General features: G+C 51.7%; 1 protein-coding gene across 1 annotated transcript in view; it reads left to right on the top strand.

Annotated features, from left to right (window-relative positions):
- Positions 1-23,008, top strand: part of sik2b (salt-inducible kinase 2b) — a 39,314-nt gene continuing 16,306 nt past the window's right edge. Inside the window, exons 1-5 of the mRNA XM_035385398.1 lie at positions 1-464; positions 5,463-5,579; positions 9,480-9,543; positions 18,476-18,637; positions 22,611-22,735. Of these exons, the coding sequence (XP_035241289.1) occupies positions 327-464; positions 5,463-5,579; positions 9,480-9,543; positions 18,476-18,637; positions 22,611-22,735 (606 nt within the window). The 5' untranslated portion in view covers positions 1-326. The remainder of the gene's footprint in view (positions 465-5,462; positions 5,580-9,479; positions 9,544-18,475; positions 18,638-22,610; positions 22,736-23,008) is intronic.

The raw sequence follows: 23,008 nt of genomic DNA, 5'->3' as shown, positions 1-23,008 counted from the left end.
ACGTCAATGCACGTCAACTGGAGAACATGATGCCTGCTGCAAGTCAACTCGTGTACTCTCGCTAATAGAGCTGAAATATTATAGCCCTTTTGTACTAGCAAGGGTGGCGTGAGAGACCACGACGCTCGCAAATGTCCTGTTTTCTTTCCTTTGAACTGAGCGCGCCGTCACCGTTCAAGCTGGCTGGCAAAAGAGGGATTGTACTTTGTCTATTTTTGATAGACATATTCTAGCAAGCTTACTTGTTTTCCCCTTCTTTGATATCGTCAAGCAAGTGGCGGGTCCCTACGTCCTCTCCCCCAAATCCCATACACTCCAAGAGCAGCATGGTCATGGCTGACAGTCACCAAAAGCCGATGCTTCGGGGTCCAGTTCGAGTGGGCTTTTACGATATCGAACGCACTTTAGGAAAAGGCAATTTCGCTGTGGTGAAGCTGGCGAGACACCGCATCACCAAAACGGAGGTGAGTGCTGCTAAATTAACGTTTATTTCGTAAGTGCAATTTTGAATTCTCACTTTTTTTGGTGTTCAGCTCACTCTTCTGCTATTTTGCATTTTACCAACCACTGTAGCTACACGATATTTTTGCTGCGCTAACCAAGTTAGTTGGCTAACTACTTAATTTATAACTTAAACTTAAGCATAAAGTAGGCTGTCGCCGCTTTACTTCGGTTTTTTTTAACGCGTTTAAGTCAGTGCCCCAAGGGGATCAATTTTATCAGACAGCTGTGCATAATGTTATGGCTATACCAAATTCTTGTTTTATGCGTTTATTGTTACGAACGTAGCTGTTAACATGTTTACGCTACGTTGCAGCGCCGTGCAAAAGTTGCAGTGTAAACACTGCTGTTAGGCTACTGCAAAGCAATGTAGCCTAATCTTTGACTTGCTTATCATACTGATGTGCTTTTACTGCACAACTTATTGCACACGTTATTATTAAATAGTAATAATAATTATGACATAATTCTGATATTTCCTATCGTGGCATCGCATTAATTGACAATTTGCTCCAGAATAAGGAAAAAAGGCTACATCTGGCCCAAGATTGTGACACTACAGTGTAAACAACGGGGCTTGTTGATATCTGGGACGTACAGCTACAGCCGCTGCATGGGTTATATAACGCAATGATAGTGTGATTTTGTCGTTTCTTGAATAATCGCGGTATCGGTGTGCACAGCTGCACATCAGGCAAAGATCTACGCCTAACTGAACTGCAGACAACCAAACTCCCAAGTGCCAGCTGTTCTTGCCAACCGTACCGTCAGTGTTATGACCTACCAATACAAGTTTACGCGCCATAATGCCTCACAATGAAAGCGAAAGATCACCTTGACTATTTTACTCGATTAAGTGCACATCAACGAATCTTATTCTACTATGGACGTAACACGTGACAATTTGGAGAACGTTTTCGCGGTTTAGGCGTGTAGTACTGTTTTTCGTCATGCTTGACCTTAGACTGCATAAAAATAAAAGTATTGAAATCTAAATTATCTTCGGTGGTTGTATTTTAAAGATAATTTATTTATCGATGTTAAAGTAATCCTGTTCTGAATCTTGAATTGAATTGGTCTTGAATATGCCATTATATTGGAAGGGGTGGGGTTCACAAGTACTTATTTACTGTACAGTAAAGTTCAGACATGCTCCTGTGGTTACAGATGTCTTTTAGGCATCTTTTGGTGGATTTCCCCAGAGGACTGGTTGCTTGCTTTAAGTCCTCTGCTCCACTGTGAATGGATAGGCCTGTTATACAGCATTGCATCGCGGTCGTCAGATCTCTCTACCTATCACAGGGAGTAAACAGTTTGAGCTATAATAATTACGCTTTGTTTTGAACAAACGTCTGAAACACAGTGTTCTGCACTACGAGTTCAAAACTACATGTTCTTCACTTCAGTGTTTGCGTACCAAAGCTGTTTTTTTGCGTGTCATTGCTGGTCTGTTGTTCCGTAGGGTGCAGTATGGACCAGTGATGCTTTTACTCCGAGAGGGCTCCTCTTGCCTGGTCTGTCGCGCTGCTGTTTTCAGCTCGTTGATTTGTGCAAATATTTGTCGGGCTGCGTTTGATATCTAGTCAAATGGGGACAGTGTGGTCGCTGCCTCCCGTGCTAGAGCGCGTCTGCCTCCTGGAGTCGGTGAGCGAGCCGTGTTCGCAGGTGAAGGCCTGTGCTCCGTGTAGCAGGAGACTGGGCCAGCGCACTTAAAGGAGAAGAAGGGAGATTGCATTGGCAAGCCACGACAGAATGGCTCGAGCCCACCATCGCAAAGCCGTGTTGCAGAATGTGCCGGATGAAGCACTGGGTATTTAACTGTCTGATTTGATTTCAGCTGATTCCGTCCTGGGGACCACTCATTGATTTTGTGGTCACGGTCGGTTTTTTTGTGTTGACCCAGCCCTGGGTTCTGCAGGTGAATTTGTGGCGAGCTGGCATGGGGGTGACCCTGGAAGATGGTTCCAGTTGAGTTGCGGTGAGCTGGGATGAAAATACAGGGGTCTTAAAGCATCCAAACAATCTAGTGCATACAGCAAGCCTGGGTGAGCACAAGCATGGATGCAGAATCTGACTAGCACAGTTGAAGCAAAATGGCATTATATATACAAAAGCTGTGGTATTTTCATGTTTTTGTGACAGTGGACTGGTTTGGATGTGTTGGGCAGGGGCAGATGTTACCGGTTTTGATGTGGTGGGGAGGGGTAGATGTGACAGAGTGGACTGGTTTGGATGTGATGGGCAGCGGTAGATGTTACCGGTTTTGATGTGGTGGGGAGGGGTAGATGTGACAGAGTGGACTGGTTTGGATGTGATGGGCAGCGGTAGATGTGACAGAGTGGACTGGTTTGGATGTGATGGGCAGCGGTAGATGTGACAGAGTGGACTGGTTTGGATGTGATGGGCAGCGGTAGATGTGACAGAGTGGACTGGTTTGTATGTGGTGGGCAGGGGTAGATGTGATGTGAGTGTCACTGTCCTTCGCGGGGATGGAATTAACAGTAGATTTTTAGCAGGTTGTTTGCGAGCTGATCTGAAGTGAAACCGTGTCACGTGACCTTTGTTTTCACACTACAGTTTAGGGGGACAGGTGGCAGGAGCCTTTGTGAGAATGCGGTTGAAGTCTGTTTGCTGGTGTGGTGGCGGATAGCATCTCTGGTTATACGTAGCTTCACACCCCTACCGGGGCGGCTAAAAATATTCTCTCACGTTTTGCGAGCATTGACCTTAACTGTGCGGTCGCCGACTTCCTCTGCACAGTCACCTTGTGATGTGGGAGTCACGCGAGAGGCTGACAGAAACTTAGTCATACTGCAGCCGAGTTCGCTAGTACGCTACTGCGAGCGTTTCTCTCTCTGTCTTTCTTTCCTCTCCCGCTCTCTCCTGCATGCTGCCTGGTCAGGTTCTTCTCTGCGGTGGGCTCCAGGGCTCCTGAAACGCCGCTGCAGCGGCTGGGTGCCGATGAGCGCTTTGCAGGCGGGGTCGTTAGCGTCGCGCGCTAAGGCCGCGCGGCTGAAGGGCTCCGCGTTGAGTCACGCCGAGGTCTGTTTCCAGGCGCGCTCTCGCCAGCGGCAGGTTGGCGCTGAGGGGTTCGTTATCTGTGAGAGTGAACATCTGCACTGTCTCCTGCTGCGCGCCCTCCTCCATGCCCTACTGTTTGCGCTTGGCCGTAGCCTGAAGATGCCACTGCCAGATTTTTAAAAGGCCACCATTTTCTTTTTATTATTTTTGTTCTTTTAGCACCCATAAAGAGATCTCCTAATTTCAAAAGACACATTTAAACAACTGTTGGATGAAGTACTCGCTTTATGAATGCGACTGTCCTATTAAGCATTTGTGTTATTATGCTTCACCTTTATAGGCCTACTAAGAGTTCAAAGAGCTGTTCAAGAACATCACTTGCCCAGATGCACATTTGGCCTGTTGTCACCCAAAGGCAGGGTATAGTCTTCAGATTTTTCCTGGTCTTGCGCACAAACTAAGTCCAGGGAACTCCCTCTGTGCCAAGAATGCCACAATATGACCTTTGAAAGTGAATTCATGAGCAGATGTTTGGCATGACTGGCTAGAACTTTTAGTTGTCTCGTATGATTCTGGGTACATAACATCCTTAGGCCTGGCTCTTCGGCAGTCATATGAAATTGGGCACACGCCCTTTTAATCACACCTTAGTGCGTCAGCGATGTGTCTGTCAGGCATGCGAGATACAAGCCTTGAACAAAGAATGCACTGGTCCGTACATAAAGCAAATTTGAGCCTGAGTCTGGTCTAGGATCTAAGTAATCCACACTCACTTCCTTACCAGATGTCGGGCTCCTTCTTTTTTCCTTTGACCTAAATCGTGCAGGCATCGGTTACTTGATTTGACTCCGTGTCTGTAGATCTCTCTGGTCAGTAGGGAGAACATGGCCGCACGCTCTTCACGCCTGAGCTGTACCCAGCAGTGCTGGAGGATCACAGACCTACAGACCTGCCCCTTGTCTGAGATTCCATTTGGTTTAGCTTCCCTGTTTTTGGGAAGCCAGCCATATACTGCCAAACCATTCAGATGAGTCATAATACATTTAGCTGTACAGAAATCAGCTACGACAGGATTTAGGTTCCCCATGCATTCGTTGAGCTAATTACCTTTCATTCTATTAGCTGTGTGTGTGCGTGCATACGTGCAAGTGTGCATGTTTGTGTTGTATTGTTTGTAATAGCCTCACAGAATTAGCTTGTTTTGCAGAAACAAACACATTTAAAAGCTATCTAGCTCTGAGCTAACTGAAGTAGGCACCAGAAGGTGCTTTTAAAGTTTCTGGTGCGCTACTTTTCACCTTCCCTAAGACCTGATTTTCATTTTTAAGACATTTTTTTTAAATGGCAGATCTCCCAGTCTGAATTTTTTTTTTCAGTTGGCTAAATGTCCCATTGTTCAATGTTGAAAGATTAATGTTCCTCTGAACGCTCTGTTCTGTGGGGACAGGTTATTTGGGGGGGGTGTGGCAGGGAGGGGCGTGCCCGGCTGGCACCTGTCTCGCACACTCGCGGGCACACGCTCTGCCCTGCCTGGGTTTCTGGGTTCACCCGCCCGGCGCGGGTCCAAACGGCGAAGACTTCGGGAGCCAGAGGCGGGCGGTGCGATTCGTTAATGCAAAGCACGTTGCACGACACTCCGGTTACACAACAGACTGCTGTGAAAACCAAGATGTGACAGGGATCAGCTCTGTGGAACTTTATCAGGGCTGGAGATCTGCGCTGTATCACGGCGCTGCGCAATGCGGCCTGGCCTGTCAGACTGGACCCTGTCTCTGCGACCTTTGACCCCTGCCGTTTTTCTTTCTTAAATCGAAACGCATCCCTTGCCTCGACCCTGAGCTGGCGGTTGCTTCTGGACCCCAGTGAGCCTGTGGGGACGGATAGCCCCCCACGTTTCCACCATGGCTGTGAGGTCTCACTGTGTTTTTACGCTCCTGCAGGTGGCCATCAAGATCATCGATAAAACACAGCTGGACGCGGTGAACCTGGAGAAGATCTACAGGGAAGTCCAGATCATGAAGATGCTGGACCACCCGCACATCATCAAATTGTACCAGGTGGGTTTGGTCTATGCACTTATTGCACGCTTTGGATTAAAGCGTCTGTCAAATAAATGTCATGTGATGCTGTCTCTAATGCACTCTGACACCCTGACACACTACCTAACAATATGTGACACCATAAAACACTCCCTAACACACATTGATCTCTGGCGCACGTGACAGTGACGCCAGAACACCCTTTGACCCTGTAATGCATCATAGCTCTCTGACACACTTTCACACCCTAACAAACTTTGATACTTTTGATGACACGTTTCCTCTTCTTTTTGAGCAGTGCACTGGCTCAAAAGGCATATTTCGCCAAACAGATATCACAACCTATTAACATGACTCTTTTTTCCATTACTCTGCTGATTCATAAATGTTTGGCTTGCCCAACCAAACATCTTTGCTCAGCTTTGTTAAGGAGAACTGCTCACACATCAAGCCCTTGATTACTTGCTCAGGGCTCAAATATTTGGTATTCAGCAAAAAATCATTATGGGTAAAAAAACTCTTTTGTTCTGTTGGATGTGGAGAGCTTTATGACCCTTTGTGAAATAACCACTGATAATGGTGGTTCTCCTGCCAACCAGTGACTCATTATTTACACGCAAAGAACTGGAGTTCCACAGAGTTCTTTGGAATGGGGTGGAGAAACCCGAGTTTTATTATCTGAGGTTTTGATCGGTCATGGATACCACGCTCCACTTTGAAGCGGACCGGAGAAGCCGTTTGTCCCCGCCCCCCTGGCCCTGGGGACGGTAGTCCGGATTGGCTGAGCGCGCGGGTGACCTCTGGCTCGGGGGGGGCGAGGCGCGAGCCGGAGCCCGAAGTGGCCCCTGTCCGGGGTGACTGCGCTCCGTTATGTAAGCGGCCGGCCGAGGGGAGCGGCGAGCGGCGGCTCGCTGTTACGCAACCCGGCTGGCGGCCGTCCAGCCCGCGCCGCGTAATCGCCGCGCATCATTGTTTCCAGCCGCTGGCCTGCGCGGACGGCCCGGGCCCTTTAGTCATTTCCTCCCCGGCCTCGTAAGCCAAGGGGAGGCTCCGCATATTTCCCTCTCTCTGCGCTGCGGCCCCCCCTCGCCCCCCCCCCCCCCCCCCCCCCCCCGTCCTCTCCGGCCCGGCCGGTCTACCCTTCGCCACCCCCACGGGCCTTTCAGCACGTCCTCCTTCCCCCTTTCCAAAACACGCCGCGCTGCCAAGCCAGAGGCTTCCTGCGTCTGCTGCGAGCCTGTTGCTCCTTCCCGCTGCTGTCCGTCACATGATCGCATGAAGTGCTGAGTTCTTAGGCCAGATATTTGGTTGTTAAAAGCACCCAAACTTCCATTTTGCTGTTCTGTTCTGTCCTCTCCAAACACAGGGACTCTTTTCTGTAGCTGTGCTTTGATGCAGGTCCTGCCTCTACTGAGCTGTGTCATTGGACTGTGGATTTGAAAGCTTGCCCAGAATCATATTTTAGATCCATAGCCTGCGCTCCTAGCCTCCAGTCTCGTATCAGCCTGTCACTGTGTGCTATAGCCCATCCCCAGGGCTCATCACCACTTCTAAAATAGCTTGTTATATTTTATTGCTCACAGGCCCAACCTGTGTTCATGGTGAGAGCTTTAGGGTCCAGCCTGTGCTCATGGTGAGAGCTTCAGGGTCCAGCCTGTGTTCATGATGAGAGCTTTAGGCCCAGTCTGTGCTCATGGTGAGAGCTTCAGGGTCCAGCCTGTGTTCATGGTGAGAGCTTTAGGGTCCAGCCTGTGTTCATGGTGAGGGCTTTAGGTCCAGCCTGTGTTAATTGAGAGAGCTTTAGGGTCCAGCCTGTGTTCATGGTGAGAGCTTTAGGGTCCAGCCTGTGTTCATAGTGAGGGCTCTAGGTCCAGCCTGTGTTCATTGTGAGGGCTTTAGGTCCAGCCTGTGTTCATGGTGAGAGCTTTAGGGTCCATCCTGTGTTCATGGTGAGAGCTTTAGGGTCCAGCCTGTGTTCATGGTGAGAGCTTTAGGGTCCAGCCTGTGCTCATGGTGAGAGCTTTAGGGTCCAGCCTGTGCTCATGGTGAGAGCTTTAGGGTCCAGCCTGTGCTCATGGTGAGAGCTTTAGGCCCAGCCTGTGTTCATAGTGAGTGCTTTAGGCTCAGCCTGTGTTCATGGTGAGAGCTTTAGGGTCCAGCCTGTGCTCATGGTGAGAGCTTTAGGCCCAGCCTGTGTTCATAGTGAGTGCTTTAGGCTCAGCCTGTGTTCATGGTGAGAGCTTTAGGGTCCAGCCTGTGCTCATGGTGAGAGCTTTAGGGTCCAGCCTGTGTTCATGGTGAGAGCTTTAGGGTCCAGCCTGTGTTCATGGTGAGAGCTTTAGGTCCAGCCTGTGTTTATTGAGAGCGCTTTAGGGTCCAGCCTGTGTTCATGGTGAGAGCTTTAGGGTCCAGCCTGTGTTCATGGTGAGAGCTTCAGGGTCCAGCCTGTGTTCATGGTGAGAGCTTCAGGGTCCAGCCTGTGTTCATGGTGAGAGCTTTAGGGCCCAGTCTGTGCTCAGTGTGAGTGCTTTAGGCCCAGCCTGTGCTCATTGTGAGTGCTTTAGTGCCCTAAAAGCTTAGCCTTTACTGACTGAGCCTCTTGGGAGCTGTAACCCTGCGTTTGTGTCGGCCGCACCCCGGAGCGTGAGGCGGTTCAGACACGGGTGAGGAACGGCCATTTGCATGAGCGACCGAGGCGGCTGCCAGGCTTTGCATATGAAGACATCTGTCCTCCCCGGGGAATTAGTATGGGAAGCGCTCTGCGGTCAGGCGTTCGCGCAAAGCGCTGGGAGAGAGGGGGGGCGTAGGGGGGGTGGGGGGGGGGCACCTTCGTCCCAGCGCGCTGCGGGGAAACAGAGCGGCCCTGACGGACGTGCCGGTGACCGCCGGGGCCGGCGACGTGAGGGGAATCGCGTTCATCAGACTCCGCGAAAACGCAAACACCGCCGTGTTGCTCCCAAAACAGGGCCGAACGAAGCGGAGGCGCAGCCGCGCAGGGCCGCCGTCTGATCTCCGCGGCGCAGGCAGGGCTGTGATTTACGGGCGACGGACGGGAGACATGGCAGCACTGCCGACATCGCGGCTCTCAGCCACGGGCGTGGCCGCAGTCACGCTTGTCTACATGCGATGTGTAATTACACACAATGAAAAATAAACACAAGTGCTGTAGATAGACACATGTTGAGGTGAACACACAGTATTTATTCAAATTAATGAATTTATATTGAGTGCATTTGTTAAATATATTCAGGCAAATCTGGTATTGTAAAAAAAATATTTATCTATATAGAAATAAATGTAACCAATAATAAATTCTCGTTTAATATTCAAACAGATTGTAATAAGTACTTTCATCAATTCAGTGTTCTCAGTTTTGGAGGAAGATCCCAGGTAGTGAAGGTACCTCACATTGCTGTTGGTTTCACGCTTTTTTCGGAGCTATGTGAACTTGGCAGTTTTTGGCTCTTTCAGTCTCCGTCTGATTGGCCAATTTTGGACTCCACCCACACGCAGCCAGCCTTATGGACGGCGCGCTGGTGAACGGTGTGGATAGGGTCAGGCCGAGCGCACGTTTGCGTAAGGCGCTGTCACCCGACCCCTCAGTCAGGAGACGGCTACGTGTGTGTGGGCACACACGCAATACGCCGGTTTGGATGCAACGGGTGCCGAGCGTTCATCCTGCAGTCGTGTGAATGTTGTGTTGTTGTGTTGCAGTGTGAGTTTTTTCCACATTGCTGCTCTGTCAGAGTGCTCCTCACAGAAATGCATCATTTCTGCTGTCTAGGTCTGTAAGTGATGCTAAACCTGCAGTGTGGGCTGGCAGTGAGAGGATTATTGCCATGAAAACACTGGTGTGTGTTTTAAAACTCATATTAATAACGAGGAAATCATATTCACGCGGTTTCTTTCATCCTGCAGGTCATGGAAACCAAGAACATGCTGTACTTGGTGACGGAGTATGCCAAAAACGGAGAGATCTTTGGTGAGTGTCTGAAAGTTGTTTGCAAGTTTTATAGGGCTGTCGTTTCTCCACATTTGGAAGCTGGATACTGTGAATTCCGCTCCGCACAGGACTGCTGTGTCTCTGCGTTCATGGGGCAGGGGTCACAGCGTGGAACCATAGAATTCCCTCAAATAAAGAGCGTTCACGCTTTTGTTCTGTGCAGTTTTCGCCTTTTGTCTTCCTGTCCTGCTGCCCAGTGGGGCTCTTGGAAGCAGTCCCATCGGGAGATTGAAAGATGTCATTCATTTTGCTCTGAGGCATGTGTGTATGGGTGTGTGGGTGTGTTTGTACAGTATGTGAGAGGCGTGCGTGTGGCGTTCGCTGCTTGGCTCGGTCAGGCACGGGTTCGAAGGGGTAAGTGGCAGGGAGGATCCATTCATTTCCAGCAGAAACAAACACAAAAAAACATTCAAGTAGGTTATATAAATTGCAGTTTGTGTTGCTTTGGCTGAATGGTGTGATTGTGAGCTGTGTGCAGAGCAGGCGGGGCCTCTGGGGTTTGCAGGTTTCAGTGATCACGGGGAAATGCACATGCTCTCTTTGTTCCCCTGTCCCGGGTCCTGCCCCATGGGCGCCTGTTTAGCCCCTGTTAGTCCTGGATCAGGGATGGCGTGTGTACCGCCAGTAAGGGCAGCGTGGAGGGCACTTATGCCCCGCACATCTGTAGACCATACTCTCAAAGCCCCGCTTTCATACATCTGTGTACTGTCTGTGGGTCCGTCTCTGTCCTATTCTCTGTCAGGCTGTTTGTGTTCCGGCATGCCAGTCTGTTTGTGTGCACCAGCCTGCTTTTCTTAGGTCTTATCTGTCTGTCTGGTCTTTATTCTTATCTGTCTGTCTGGTCTGTACTCCCGTTTGTCTGTGTGTCTGTCTGTGGACCTCTTCAGGGCAGAGGAGCGATATCCTGTATGTAGAGGCGTGATGTGTTTTAATGTGACTCTGAGAGAGGCTGCACGTGGGTGTGTTCAGCACGGGCTGTCCTGCGGAAGACCTTCCTGAGCGCGCCTCACAGCTCTTAACGGGGTCGTCAGGGCTTCGGGGTTGCTATGAGACCAGGTTCTGCGCTCGCGCGGGCGGTTCGTGGCGGCCGGCGCGGGCGGGGCGAAGACGGCGGTCGCCACGGCGACGGCGAGGCCGACCCGGGGGGTGAGCGAGCGCGTTGGCTCCGGGCTCTCCTCTCCCGACCCCCGCCGCGTACCCCTCGGCCCTCGCTCCGGCTGCGCGCGGAAACAGGCCGCCGCATTCGCCGCGGGGCTAAACCTCAGTTTAGAGACGTCCTCTCTCTCCGAGCGCGGCGGGCCCATTAGAGCCACCTGTGTTGTTCCATAACAGTAACCGGCCTGATAAAGTCTGCTCGCATTCCTGTCTCCCGCCTATCTCCGCGCCACATCGCTGACAGCGGGCGCGACGGGCACGCACACGGGCAGCACGGGAAGGTGAGCAGCAGCATGGCTGCCCTGAAGGTCGCACGTAGGCTGCCGCGTTCCCTGTGAAGACTGCAGGGCATCGTCTTTTCTGTCTGGGGCCAAAGTTACAGCGGCTCTGTTCTGTTGGGCTGCAGGGGTATTAAATGGGAATGTTTTAATCCCATATGTTTTATACTCATTTGGACTGGCCAATCGTATGTGTGGCCTGTGTCGTCACAGCAACCTCCTCTGTGTGTTTGGAGACCTCAGCTAAGCACAGGCTGACGCACGTTTCCAGACGACTGCGCAGCTCACGCAGCTGCTGCAGACCGGCTGCAGCCCCCCCCCCCCCTCCAACAGCCAGGGGGGTTCTCCTGTCCAGCGAGGCCCTTTGAACCATCCACGGCTGACACTGTGGCCAGTTATGGGCTGTGGGACTCCCAGCCAGAGTCTGCCATTGGGCTCATCAGTACACTGTGTTGGAGCAGTACTGCAGTACGCCTGGAGATGTTTTATAATACTTAGGTCATGCACACGCTGCTCTGAAATATCTCCGGTCGCTATGAAATGTTATCTCCGTGACAACAATTGAGCTTTTGCTCCGGGTTTCTTATACGCAGTTTCGGTGTGGAAAGGTTTTTGTCCCGTGGTGAACCTGGCACTGCAGCCTGGCACACCCAGCCTCCCCCACTGAAACAACAGCACTTTTTATAATCTCATCAGTTCAGTCAGCCAGTCCAGATGCAATCAAACTTCAGTGCGTTTTCTCTGTTTAACTTAGAGTTCAAAATTCACACAAAGCTACTTTTTTGATCGCATCTTGAAGCGTTATGAGTTTGACAGTCAAATAGCATTGAGGAGAAAATTGAGGGAAAATGATACGACTTGTTTAAATGGTGACACTGGTTCATGCCAGGCCGCTTTGTGGTTAGATTGAATCTACTGTGATGGCCTCATTCTCTCGAAACACAAAGCATGATGGTATTATGCATGCACACAAAGACGTGATGGACACACACACTAAGACAGGGTGTGTGTGAGAAAGAGAGAAAGGGAGAGGGAAAGAACAAGAGATGATGGATACACGCACTAAGACAGGGTGTGTGTGAGAAAGAGAGAGAGAGAGGGAGAGGGAAAGAAAGAGAGATTATGAGATACGTTTTTGCATATGTATGAGGCTCCACTTGCCCCGGAGTTTGATACTGAACTGCAAATAAAAATCCAACACTGTGGGCTTGTATTATTGCTTTATAATATATGAAATTAAAGCTCTTCCCTGTCAGTTCTCACTAAATCAGATATGTGTAAAAGCGCACTCTTTTTAAGACGTGTGGTTTTAAGGGACGGAAATGACTGGGCAGGACACCGAGGTTAAGGAAAGCTCAAAGACCGGGTGTAGGAACGACCAGGCCGAGGCAGCTGGAGGTGGACGGCCGTGACCCCGGACTTTAAATCAGACGAATGGCGGCTCAGAACAGGGCACCAGCGTGCTCCCGGAGCGTGACTCGTGACCCGCATTTCCACAGCGGCTGACCAGCCGCGCCAATGACCACACGTAGGCCATCGACTGCGGCGGAGGCGTTCTTGGCAGGTGTATGATGTAATTTAATAATGGAGCCTAGTTCTTAACCCACCGCCGACTCATCCCACCCCACCCCACCCCACCCCACCCACTCGTCCTGGCAGCTGCTGTCAGCCCTCCTGAGTGTATCACCGCACTCTGTGACTCTTAGCCGAGCAGAAGAGCGCGTGAGTGCCCGGCCTTCGCCGCCGTCGCCGTGGGGACGGTCTGGGCGCGGTGTGGGGTGGACCGGGCTGGCTGGCAGGCCGGCGTCCGGCGCTCTCGGCGGGTGGGGTGTTCCCGCGGAAGGGGAGCGTGAGGGTAGTCATTAGGGACCGCGCTGATAACACGGCTGGAGGCGGTAATGGGAGCGCGGGACGCCGGCCAGGCTGAGCGCGCGTGTTATCCTGACCGTGTGCGGAGGTCACGCACAGGTGTGGCTGTCTGTCCTCTCACGCTCAGTGTGTGTGTGTGTGTGTGTGCCTGTGCCTGTGTGTGCGTGCGAGAGAGTGAGCGAAAGATAGAGTGGAGTTCAGAAGTTCACAGAAGCGTTCTCAGTCCACTGCTGACGCTGTACTGCTAGAGGTTCATTTGAGACGGCGAGTATAATGGAACAAAAAAAAAAAAACAGGCAAACAGGTTTGGACCCGAACGGGACCGAAAACGGGATGCGTTCCCTCTCCCCCCCCCCCCCCCCCGAACGGTGGCGGAAAAGTCTCAAAAAAATAATCCCACGCCCCGATTTCACAACTGCTGCACAAAAGAAAATAATCCTTGAAAATCGTACATTCACAAAAATGTCACAGACGTGATGAATGTGAATTGGTCGGGATCAGCAACCGGACTCTTCTGGAAAGTGACACAGCGTGTCCTCGAGGAGGGCGAGTGCCGTCATTCCAGCGGAAAGTACGAGCAGTTTCGGAGGCAGATCAGCTTGTCTCTGTTCCGATTCCATTGTGCAACTTTAATGGCAGTAATATTCTTATGTAACGTACACGTGCACAACTTATGACGTCAGTATTGAGATACATGAGCCCACTTATGTACAGTAGTTATGCACGGAGTTCCTCACACAATTACTACTCATTGTAGTGCGAGCAGAAGTATTTGTGCTTATTGAAAGACACGTGCGACCCATATGGTAATGCCGGAGTTTTTGGCTGGGCTGAGGGTCATCATGGTTTACTGCTCTTATGCGCCCTTCCTTTCCCTTTTATGTGGTTCTTAATGTCTTCCAAACTCTGTCTTCTTGCAGTGTGAAGTAGATCTATTACCTTTCACTGTTACAAAGCACCATGTACTATGAGTTTACTCTAACCCTCCCCACATCTACTATTAATGTACTCCAATCCTCACCACATCTACTCTTAATGTACTCCAACCATCACCACATCTACTCTTAATGTACTCCAACCCTCCCCACATCTACTATTAATGTACTCCAATCCTCACCACATCAACTCTAGTGGCAAGGCATGGTGCTGTAGCATAGCACTGTGGCATGAGCATGGTGCTGTAGCATAGCAATGTATCGTAAGGCTGTAGCATGAGCATGGTGCTGTAGCATAGAAATGTATCGTAATGCTGTAGCATGAGCATGGTGTTGTAGCATAGCAATGTATCGTAAGGCTGTAGCATGAGCATGGCGCTGTAGCGTAGCTCTGTGGCATAGCTCTGTAGCGTAGCACTGTAGCATAGCGCTGTGGCGTAGCTCTGTGGTGTAGCTCTGTAGCATAGCACTTTAGCATAGCGCTGTGGCGTAGCTCTGTGGTGTAGCTCTGTAGCGTAGCGCTGTAGCATAGCGCTGTGGCGTAGCACTGTAGCATAGCGCTGTGGCATAGCTCTGTAGTGTAGCTCTGTAACGTAGCTCTGTGGTGTAGCTTTGTAGCGTAGCGCTGTAACGGTGCTGAGGAGGCGGGGAAAGTGGGTCAGTATGGAATAATGAGGAGCTGAGGAAAAGGCAGGAGAGCAGAGAGGGAACACAGGACCTCAGATCCAGTTTAGGATGGCAGAATGTAGGGCACGCATATTTTAGGAGGCAAAGCATTGAGGGGGGGCACAGCTGTCTGAAGAAAAGGTTTAAAGACGTCAAGATCTCTCCCTGTCTCTCTCATTCTCGCACACTCTCACTCTGTCTCTCTCTCTCCCCCTCCCTCTCTCCCTCTCTCCCCTCATCCTCTCGCTTCAGAGCAGCAGGTTTGATTTACAGCTCTCTCAGTTCAGCCGGAGTCCCAGTTTAACAGAGCTAAACCAGGACAGGCATGATTTGAGGGAGCTGGCTCCACACAGCGCCAGGGCCTGTGCCAGGGCCTGTGCCAGCCGCAGGCCGCCGGCCTCTGCTGCCTCACCTGTGTGCCGTTTGGCGGGGGGCCTGTGATGGGTTGATCCCTCTTTTGCATGGGGGGGCGGGGGAGGTGTTAGCGGGGAAACAGACGAGGCAGGGGTACAGGTGAAACACTGTACCCAGCGCCTCACCGCCTCCTAAGTCTACTGGTGGGATATTTAGGGTGGGCTGTCCTGCCCGCAGTCCCTTCAAAACCCCAGCAGCAGTTAGGGGGTTATGGTCCTTTTAGACAACCAGCCCCACCCCTGTAGGAACTGAACAGGGGCGGGGCCGTTCGTCTGTCAGTGTCCTCCTTCCAGCGTGCGTCGCCGCGTTCCTGGGCGGTGCGTCACCTGTCCGCGGCGGGTGCGGCTCAGTCCACGAGGGTTTTTGGGGAGGGCCCGAGGCCTTCTGGAACGCTGGGAACCTGTATGGGGTGTCCCAGCAGAGTCCTCCTCCAGCTCTGCTCAGAGTTGAGCAGTGAGAGAATGCTGAAGGGCGTGGCCGCGTACGCTGAGAGCTGTTGGCTGCACTGGGGCTCTGTTAATTCAGCGCTTCCTGACACATTCCCGCCCCGCGTCTACGTTTTGATTAGCGATGCGGCTGGAAGGGAGACGGGGGCCCCGAAATGGCTGCTGGTCTGGAATGTGGCACATTCTGTCTAATCTGCACCCCCCCCTTCACCGTCTTCTGTACCTCAGAGAGGTCCTGACACACACACACACACACACAAGTGCACATACGCATCTTCACGCACTCTCTTAACACGCACACACACATGCACGAACACACACACACGCACACACACACACACACACACACACACACACAAGTGCACATACGCATCTTCACGCACTCTCTTAACACGCACACACACATGCACGAACACACACACACGCACACACACACACACACACACACACACACACACAAGTGCACATACGCATCTTCACGCACTCTCTTAACACGCACACATGCACGCACACACACGCACGAACACACACACACACACACACACACGCACACACACACACAAGTGCACATACGCATCTTCACGCACTCTCTTAACACACACACACACACACACACACACACACACACACGCACACACACACAGATCAGTGAATCACCGCGGGCTCTCTGTCCTGGTCCCCGAGCAATCGCGCTGACCGAGTTGAATGAAAGATGCGGGTGGGAAACTGTCGTCCGCACGGGCGCCAGGAGTCAAACAGACCCTGACGTTCTCCGCTTGGTTCCTAATCCATGCTAAAATATTTGCTCATTTGTACATTGTCATGCAGCTGTGACAGAGTTTCAGGTGCTGGCGTTGTTAGCATTGTGTCCTCAAACCGTATTCCGCTGTGAGCCCCGTTGTGTGTTCAGCGTTAGCGTCGCGCGTGACGTCCGGTGGCCCGGGTGCTTCTCGGAGAAGGTGGCGGTGCTGCTCTCACTCGCGGCGGGAGCCTGCGTGACCTGTTTACAGGGCCGTGGCTGTGGGGAGGAATCGGAGTTTGTGCCGTGTAAGCAAATGGAGGAGTCTCACGGCCCCGCAATGTAAACAGGCCTTTGCATAACACGCTGCGGCAGGGCCTGGTGAAGTCAGGTCACGCTGGCCCCTCCCATTCTCCCGCCCTCCCCCTCCTGCCATTGGCCAGCGGGCAGGAGCACAGGCCACGCCCCATCAGCCCGTGAAAGAGGTTTAGGTGGAGAATTGCTGTTGCACATTTTATCGTGAACTGTGATAACAGGGGTTTTGGGGGGAGGTGGGGGGGGGGGGGGCAGGACGATGGAAAGTTGCAGGGAGGAGGTGGGGGGGGGTCAGTAAATCACATGACAGAAGAGCGTACATGAGCAGACCCTTTTCTTTTTGTCATTTAATCTTTCTGGCTTCTAGTCTTACGCACTCAAGAGACAAAGAGCAACACTTTTTCTCTCAGCTTGTGGTCATGCTATTATTACATTTGCTCACAGTAAATGCACCCTTTTGAAGCCTGTGCCTGGTCGGGCTGTTTTGTGGGACTTGAATCCAGGAAGAAGGCACCGCACACAGCCGCACTGCACTTCATTTTTAAAGTACTTCCAAAATCATTTTTTGTGATTTTTGCACGAGCGTCAAAAGAAACCTCTCACTTAGCTTTCACGTGTGTGAGAAAATCAGCAGCTCCTGGGTGTTGGTGCCTTCCGTCAGATGGGTTAATCTGTGGTAGACTCAGAGTGCCTGACAGTTACATAAGCGCTCTTCTGCCTTTTCGAACGGCAGGGGTGATTGGACGCAGGTGGCGAGGTTATTTAAGTGAATGTCAAGCCAGGTGAAAATGGAGAGGGACAGACTCCCCTGCGCTCGGGGGGGGGGGGTGGCTCTGTGTTGTTCAGTACGCGTTCGCTGCCGGGCGTTAAGGCTTTCCCAGGTGTTCCAGTCGGACGCTCGTGGCCAGATCAGCGCGCAGCGGGGTCACAGCTGCGTCCGAGCCCCAAAGGCGGATTCGGAATCCGCGCTGAATGAGTCGATCGCGTCGAGCGGTTTGCGTGTTTGAACGCCGCTTCGGATTAAATGCGTCTGGTTCCGCCCTCGCCCCACGGAGCTGAAAGAGGGCGGAGAGGCAGACGCCTGGTAGGTGACCGCGGGAACGCGGAGACTACAATAGGATTATCCAAAGTCCCTTACTAAACCCTCCGTCCCGCCGCCCCGCCAACCCCTCGGCCTGAGTACGAGTGTTCTCACACACGCCCCCGCCCCGGCCTGGAATGTGCCACCGCGGGCACGGCTGGGTGCCAGCGGTCCTGGGCGTGGCGACCGCGCGGCTGCGCTGCCGGGGAGATGTTTGTGCCGCGCGCTGACCGCGGACACCCTTTTTTTTTACGGTCGTTCGACGCGGCGCGTAACTTCTGGCCGATCGGTCCGACCGACCGTTTAATTTCAGGACCGCAGAGGTGATTCTGCACAAGGGAGTTTGTTCCCGGTCTGCGATTTATTACACTGAGATTAAACTAAAAAACAATCATTGAGAGGTGATGGGAGATCAATGCCCTAAACCCGAATAACCCCGGTATCTGGATTAGCGTTTGAGTTAATCTGAATGTGTGATATGTAAAGGTCACTTACCGGTGAGGCTGTTCTCTGGCCAGATAAAGTGCCCAGTTGTTTACCTTTGATATCACTGAAGTGAAATGCGGGTTGAAAGAGCAATCTGTGGGTGTATGATTGTGAGTCCCAGGGAATTGTGGGAGAAATCATGAACATATCAAGTAAATCCCCTTGACAATGCATATTTTAAATGCCTGTCAACCAAACATTTTACCACACTTATGTAATAAAAATGAACAGTAAAACTGCCACTACTGCTATTACTACTTATGCTGCTGCTACTACGCTACTAGTCCTAGTATTACTACTACCACTATGACATAATAATACTAACAATAAAATAATTAGACTTAACTGGCTCTCCTGCAGTTTTTTTGAAGTCCTCTGGTTCTGTAAGAAGGTCTTAGAGTTTGTGACTTTTTCCAGAAGTGATTGCTTGGTATAGGAGTACTCTATGTTCTTTTGAAATACAGAACTGAAAGCTTCTGAGAAAAAAATGGCGGTTACGGTAACGAAGTGTCCCCTCCCTCCTGTAGACTATCTGGCCAACCACGGGCGGCTGAGCGAGCCGGAGGCGCGGCGCAAGTTCTGGCAGATCCTGTCGGCCGTGGAGTACTGCCACAACCGCAACATCGTCCACCGCGACCTGAAGGCCGAGAACCTGCTGCTGGACGGCCACATGAACATCAAGATCGCAGGTACGAGGCGTCCCGGAGCGCCACGGGAGCGCAGCGCAGCGCTGGGCTGGGGGGGGGGAGGGGGGTCGGTCTGGTTTTTTCACATTGCTGTTCGTTCTCTGGAAGTGCACGCTGGGACATTTGCCGAAACGGTACGTTGGTTATTTGCCGTGGGAGTGGGAAAGCCATGTGTGCCAAACATCAGGGAAATGCGACTGGCTCTGGCAAAGCAGGGCCCATGTCCAACAAACCTGTTCTAGATGTTAAATTCCACCAGGTAGGCCTCAATACTCCTTTGCAGTCATACCAAATAGGTCAGATAAAGCGACAGTGTTGTGTAATGGGTAAGGAACTGGTCTTGTAACATAAAGGTTGCAGGTTTGATTCCCGTGTCGGCAACTGCCGGTGTACCCTTGAGCAAGGTACTTAACCTGCATTGCTTCGGTATATATCCTAATGTATAAATGGATGCAGTGTAAATGCTATATAAAAAAGTTGTGTAAGTTGCTCTGGATAAGAGCGTCTGCTAAATGCCTGTAATGTAATGTAATGTAATATAATGTGCGTTAGGAAAAAGCACTCAAAGGAACTTCATAAGGGCCCTGTCGGGCCCATAATGGCTGTCTGAGAAAACACGTGCTGTCACACTGGCTACGCTCCAGCAAAGTGCTATAGGGTCCCTGCTCTCCCGTCCCGGAGTGGCCGCAGTGCTTCCAGCTCAGTCGAATCCGTCCCGTTCACTGCCCCCCACCCCCCCACGTCCCTCTCCCCCCCGAGGTCCCGCTCCCGCGTGCCTCTGCCCCCGTGCTGTCGGACTTTCGACTTTGTCCCGAGGCGGCGGTCACATGGCAGGCGCCCGGCGGGAGCGTGGTCCGAGCGTGCTCAGTGGCGCTCGCCCTCCCGCTCAGACTGCCCTAAAGGTCCCCGCTCCGGCCCGCTCCGGCCCGCCCCCCCCCCCGCGGGCTCTCAGAAGCCCCCCGCCGCTCTGGGAAAGGGCACGCGCGGCGGGGGGGCCCGGGCGGGGCGGGCGGCTCTTCAAAGAGACCGAGACCCCCTTTAATCTGCCCTCCAAAAACCCGAAAAAAGCACTTCCCTGTACCCAGCGCTCACTTCTCCAATCCGCCCGTATACCGCGCTTTAGCATCCTGCCCTCTTTCCTGCTCATCACGCAGTTATCAGCGCTGATTGATGCTAAAAACCAGCAGCAAGAGATGTCATGGGCGAACAGCTGGCTCCCCGTGGCTGACGTTCTGCTGCAGACGCAGCCAGTCTTCAGCTGGCTCCCCGTGGCTGACGTTCTGCTGCAGACGCAGCCAGTCTTCAGCTGGCTCCCCGTGGCTGACGTTCTGCTGCAGACGCAGCCAGTCTTCAGCTGGCTCCTCGTGGCTGACGTTCTGCTGCAGACGCAGCCAGTCTTCAGCAGCGGCGAGCGCTTGTTCTTACGTCCCTCAGAGACGATTACAGGCCTGGAAGATCATTACTTACCTCCTGTGTGAATCTGCGCGTGATAGCCGCACTGTACCATACGTGCACATCTTTGCTTTAACAGCGTTTACATCCCCTGCGCTGCAGTGAAGCTTTCACACCTCCCCAGTTTGCGCTTTCTGGAATTATAGACGGATCGATGGAGATCGCCAGACAGATGGAGGAATTTATTATCCCCAGAGGGGAAATTTGTCGTACGGCAGTGCCTGAAAAATATCCAAAACTACTGCCAGAATAAAAAAGAGGAAATATCATAAGACGTGGAAAGTGGATCGCAACATTTATAAATGCGAAATTGGAGAAAACATTAACAATGAGGCGCGGGGAACAATCGAGCACAACTTAGGAACTCCGGCCAACAGGAAAATCAGATAAGAGGAGATTAAGTGTCCATTATGGGGACCGTGGAGCCTATTCAGTTGATGTGTTTTTCAGTCTGAATAATGAACAAATTGATTTATTAGCCAGTTGATATCTCTGAATACCCAATCATTTTGTTAGCTGTGCATGCACACTCATGTTCACACACATACACACAAAGATCATGACCCAGAAAGCCCATACAAACTCTAGCATGTTCACACTCGCTTACACACACACACACACACACAGACGTGGAAAATAGCCTTTTCTCCAAACTGTTTTCGCTGAAACTTTTTCAAAAAGTTTTTTTGACCTTTGTTTGAAAAATTCCTACCCTTTGGCCTTTTTAAAAATTAATTAATGAATTATTTATTTACTGCTGTTCTGTCGGCGAAACCGAAACCTTTTTGATAATGATAATGAAACTCAGAGCAACTTGCAGTGTGTGAATGTATGAGGAGCGGAAAGTGAAGTGTTGAGTAAGAGCTGAGCGAGCTGCCAGGTCTGGAGCCGGCTCGAGAGGTTTTTGGTTTTGTGTTTTTCCCTCTGAAGCTGGAGGAATGTCGGATTGTTGGAGCTGGACCTCGTCAGTGGACATTTCTGTGGTCTCTGTCAGGAATCCGGGCCCTCCGGTCCCCCTCTCTGCGGTGGACGTCCGTATTTAGCTGGGCCGACGGAACGGCCCGTCCCCGTCCCCCCCCGCACCCTGCCCCCACCCACCTTTCATCCACACCGGTGAATCCAGACAGGCCTGGACTCCAGTCCCACCCACCTGCCCAAAAGACACGCGTGCTTTGGACTGCAGACATCAAAAAGGGAAGGGGAAAGGCGATTGAACCGTGTTTGGGTGTGGCGGGGGGGGGGGGGGGGGGTCCCTGTGGAGCGGTGGAGGGGGGGGTGGAGGGGTGGGGGGGGTCCCTGTGGAGCGGTGGGGGCAGCAGTGGGCAGGTTCTCCGAACGGCCAGATTGCGTTTGCCAAGCCGCCGAGCTTTCCTTTGTTTCTCTCGTTTTCTTTCTTCGTGTTTTGTTTTCTTATTCGCTCGTGTTCCTGTTCCCCCGCCGTCTTTGATCTTTGATGTGTCATGTCCCAACAAACACAGGGGCACATTACCGAGGAGAGTTTTCTTTGTTGATATTACCCAACTCAGAAGCCAGAACAAAACATAACAAAAAAACAACTAGAAAAAAAACTACGTTTGAAACTTGTTCTTCCGCCCACCGTTGAAAAAATGAACTGAGCGAGGAGCAGGCAGAGGAGAGTGAGAGAGAGAGAGAGAGAGAGGGAGAGAGAGAGAGAGAGAGAGGGAGAGAGAGAGAGAGAGGGAGAGGGATGTGCATGAGAACCACCTGCACCTGCTGCTGCTAGATTTGGCTTCCTCTAAGAAACCGCTGTAATGTCAGAAGAATGCAGAATAATAAGGAAACGTTCCGGTTGTCCGGGAGACGTTACTAGTAAGATGAAGTATGCTGCGTGAGTGGGCTTGTATTTCCTGGAACACGCGGAACACAAGGCCATTTCATTACCTCATGGCAGTGTCAGGCTAGGTGACATCATCTCTGGATTCTTTTTCCTTTTTTTTTTTAATGCACAAAAGGGGTTCAGTTCTGTATTACATAACCTGCGCCGTACGCTGTGACTGCAGCAGCGAGAGATCCACAGGCTGTCCAGAGCCCGGAGGATCTCCAGTCTCGTATCTGTACAGGGCCTGCTGTGCTATGGGCTTAGCCTGCGGTGTGCCAGGCACATTCTGATACAGTTACTCCTCTCATTCCACTGTTTATTATGGCGGAAAAACACGGTCACCACAAACCAGTTAGTGTGACCATTTTTTTTTTTGTAATGTTATTCAGTTGAGGTTGAAATGTAGTTAAATTGTACAGACCTGTAGTCAGGTATGTGTGGTTGAACATGGTGGCCATAGGTCACATTGTTTGGAAGTCAATTTCACAAGAGTGCTCAGCTCCTCTCGTACATACGGTAGCTGTTTACTGGATTAGGTTTATGGGTTTTGGAAAGTTCTAGCTTTGCGTGGTTTGTGGGTGTCGGTTTGAGTGTTCCTGGGTTACATGAATGGCTGTTCATTAGTGAATGGTGGCTTCTGATTTACAGGGTAATAATGAACCTCTCCCTCTTGTCCTCTTGTAGATTTCGGGTTCGGTAACTTCTTCCAGCCGGGGGAGCCCCTGGCCACGTGGTGCGGGAGCCCCCCTTACGCTGCTCCGGAGGTCTTCGAGGGGCAGCAGTACGAGGGACCCCAGCTGGACATTTGGGTAAGACGCAGACGCTAGCAGGCCAGCCTGGTAGCGCAGTGCAGCGTATGCTAATCACCGCAGGCCCAACGCACTGCCTAATATCAGCCGCGAGCTTACCACACAGCGCCCAGACCCCTGGCTTTCACAAATACTTAAACTAACATTTAAATAATTATTTAAATAAATACATTCTAACGCGGTGTCAGATCTGGGTAACTTTTGAAAACAAGCTATTCTGACTGCACGCTCATCGCAGTTGAGTAGCACTGTCAGTCGTTCGGCTGCTGCGCA

This window comes from Anguilla anguilla, chromosome 12 (assembly GCF_013347855.1).
Source record: "Anguilla anguilla isolate fAngAng1 chromosome 12, fAngAng1.pri, whole genome shotgun sequence".
NCBI classification, from domain to species: domain Eukaryota; kingdom Metazoa; phylum Chordata; class Actinopteri; order Anguilliformes; family Anguillidae; genus Anguilla; species Anguilla anguilla.
The sequence above is the reverse complement of the archived record's forward strand: the minus strand, read 5'-3'. Positions and strand labels throughout refer to the sequence as shown.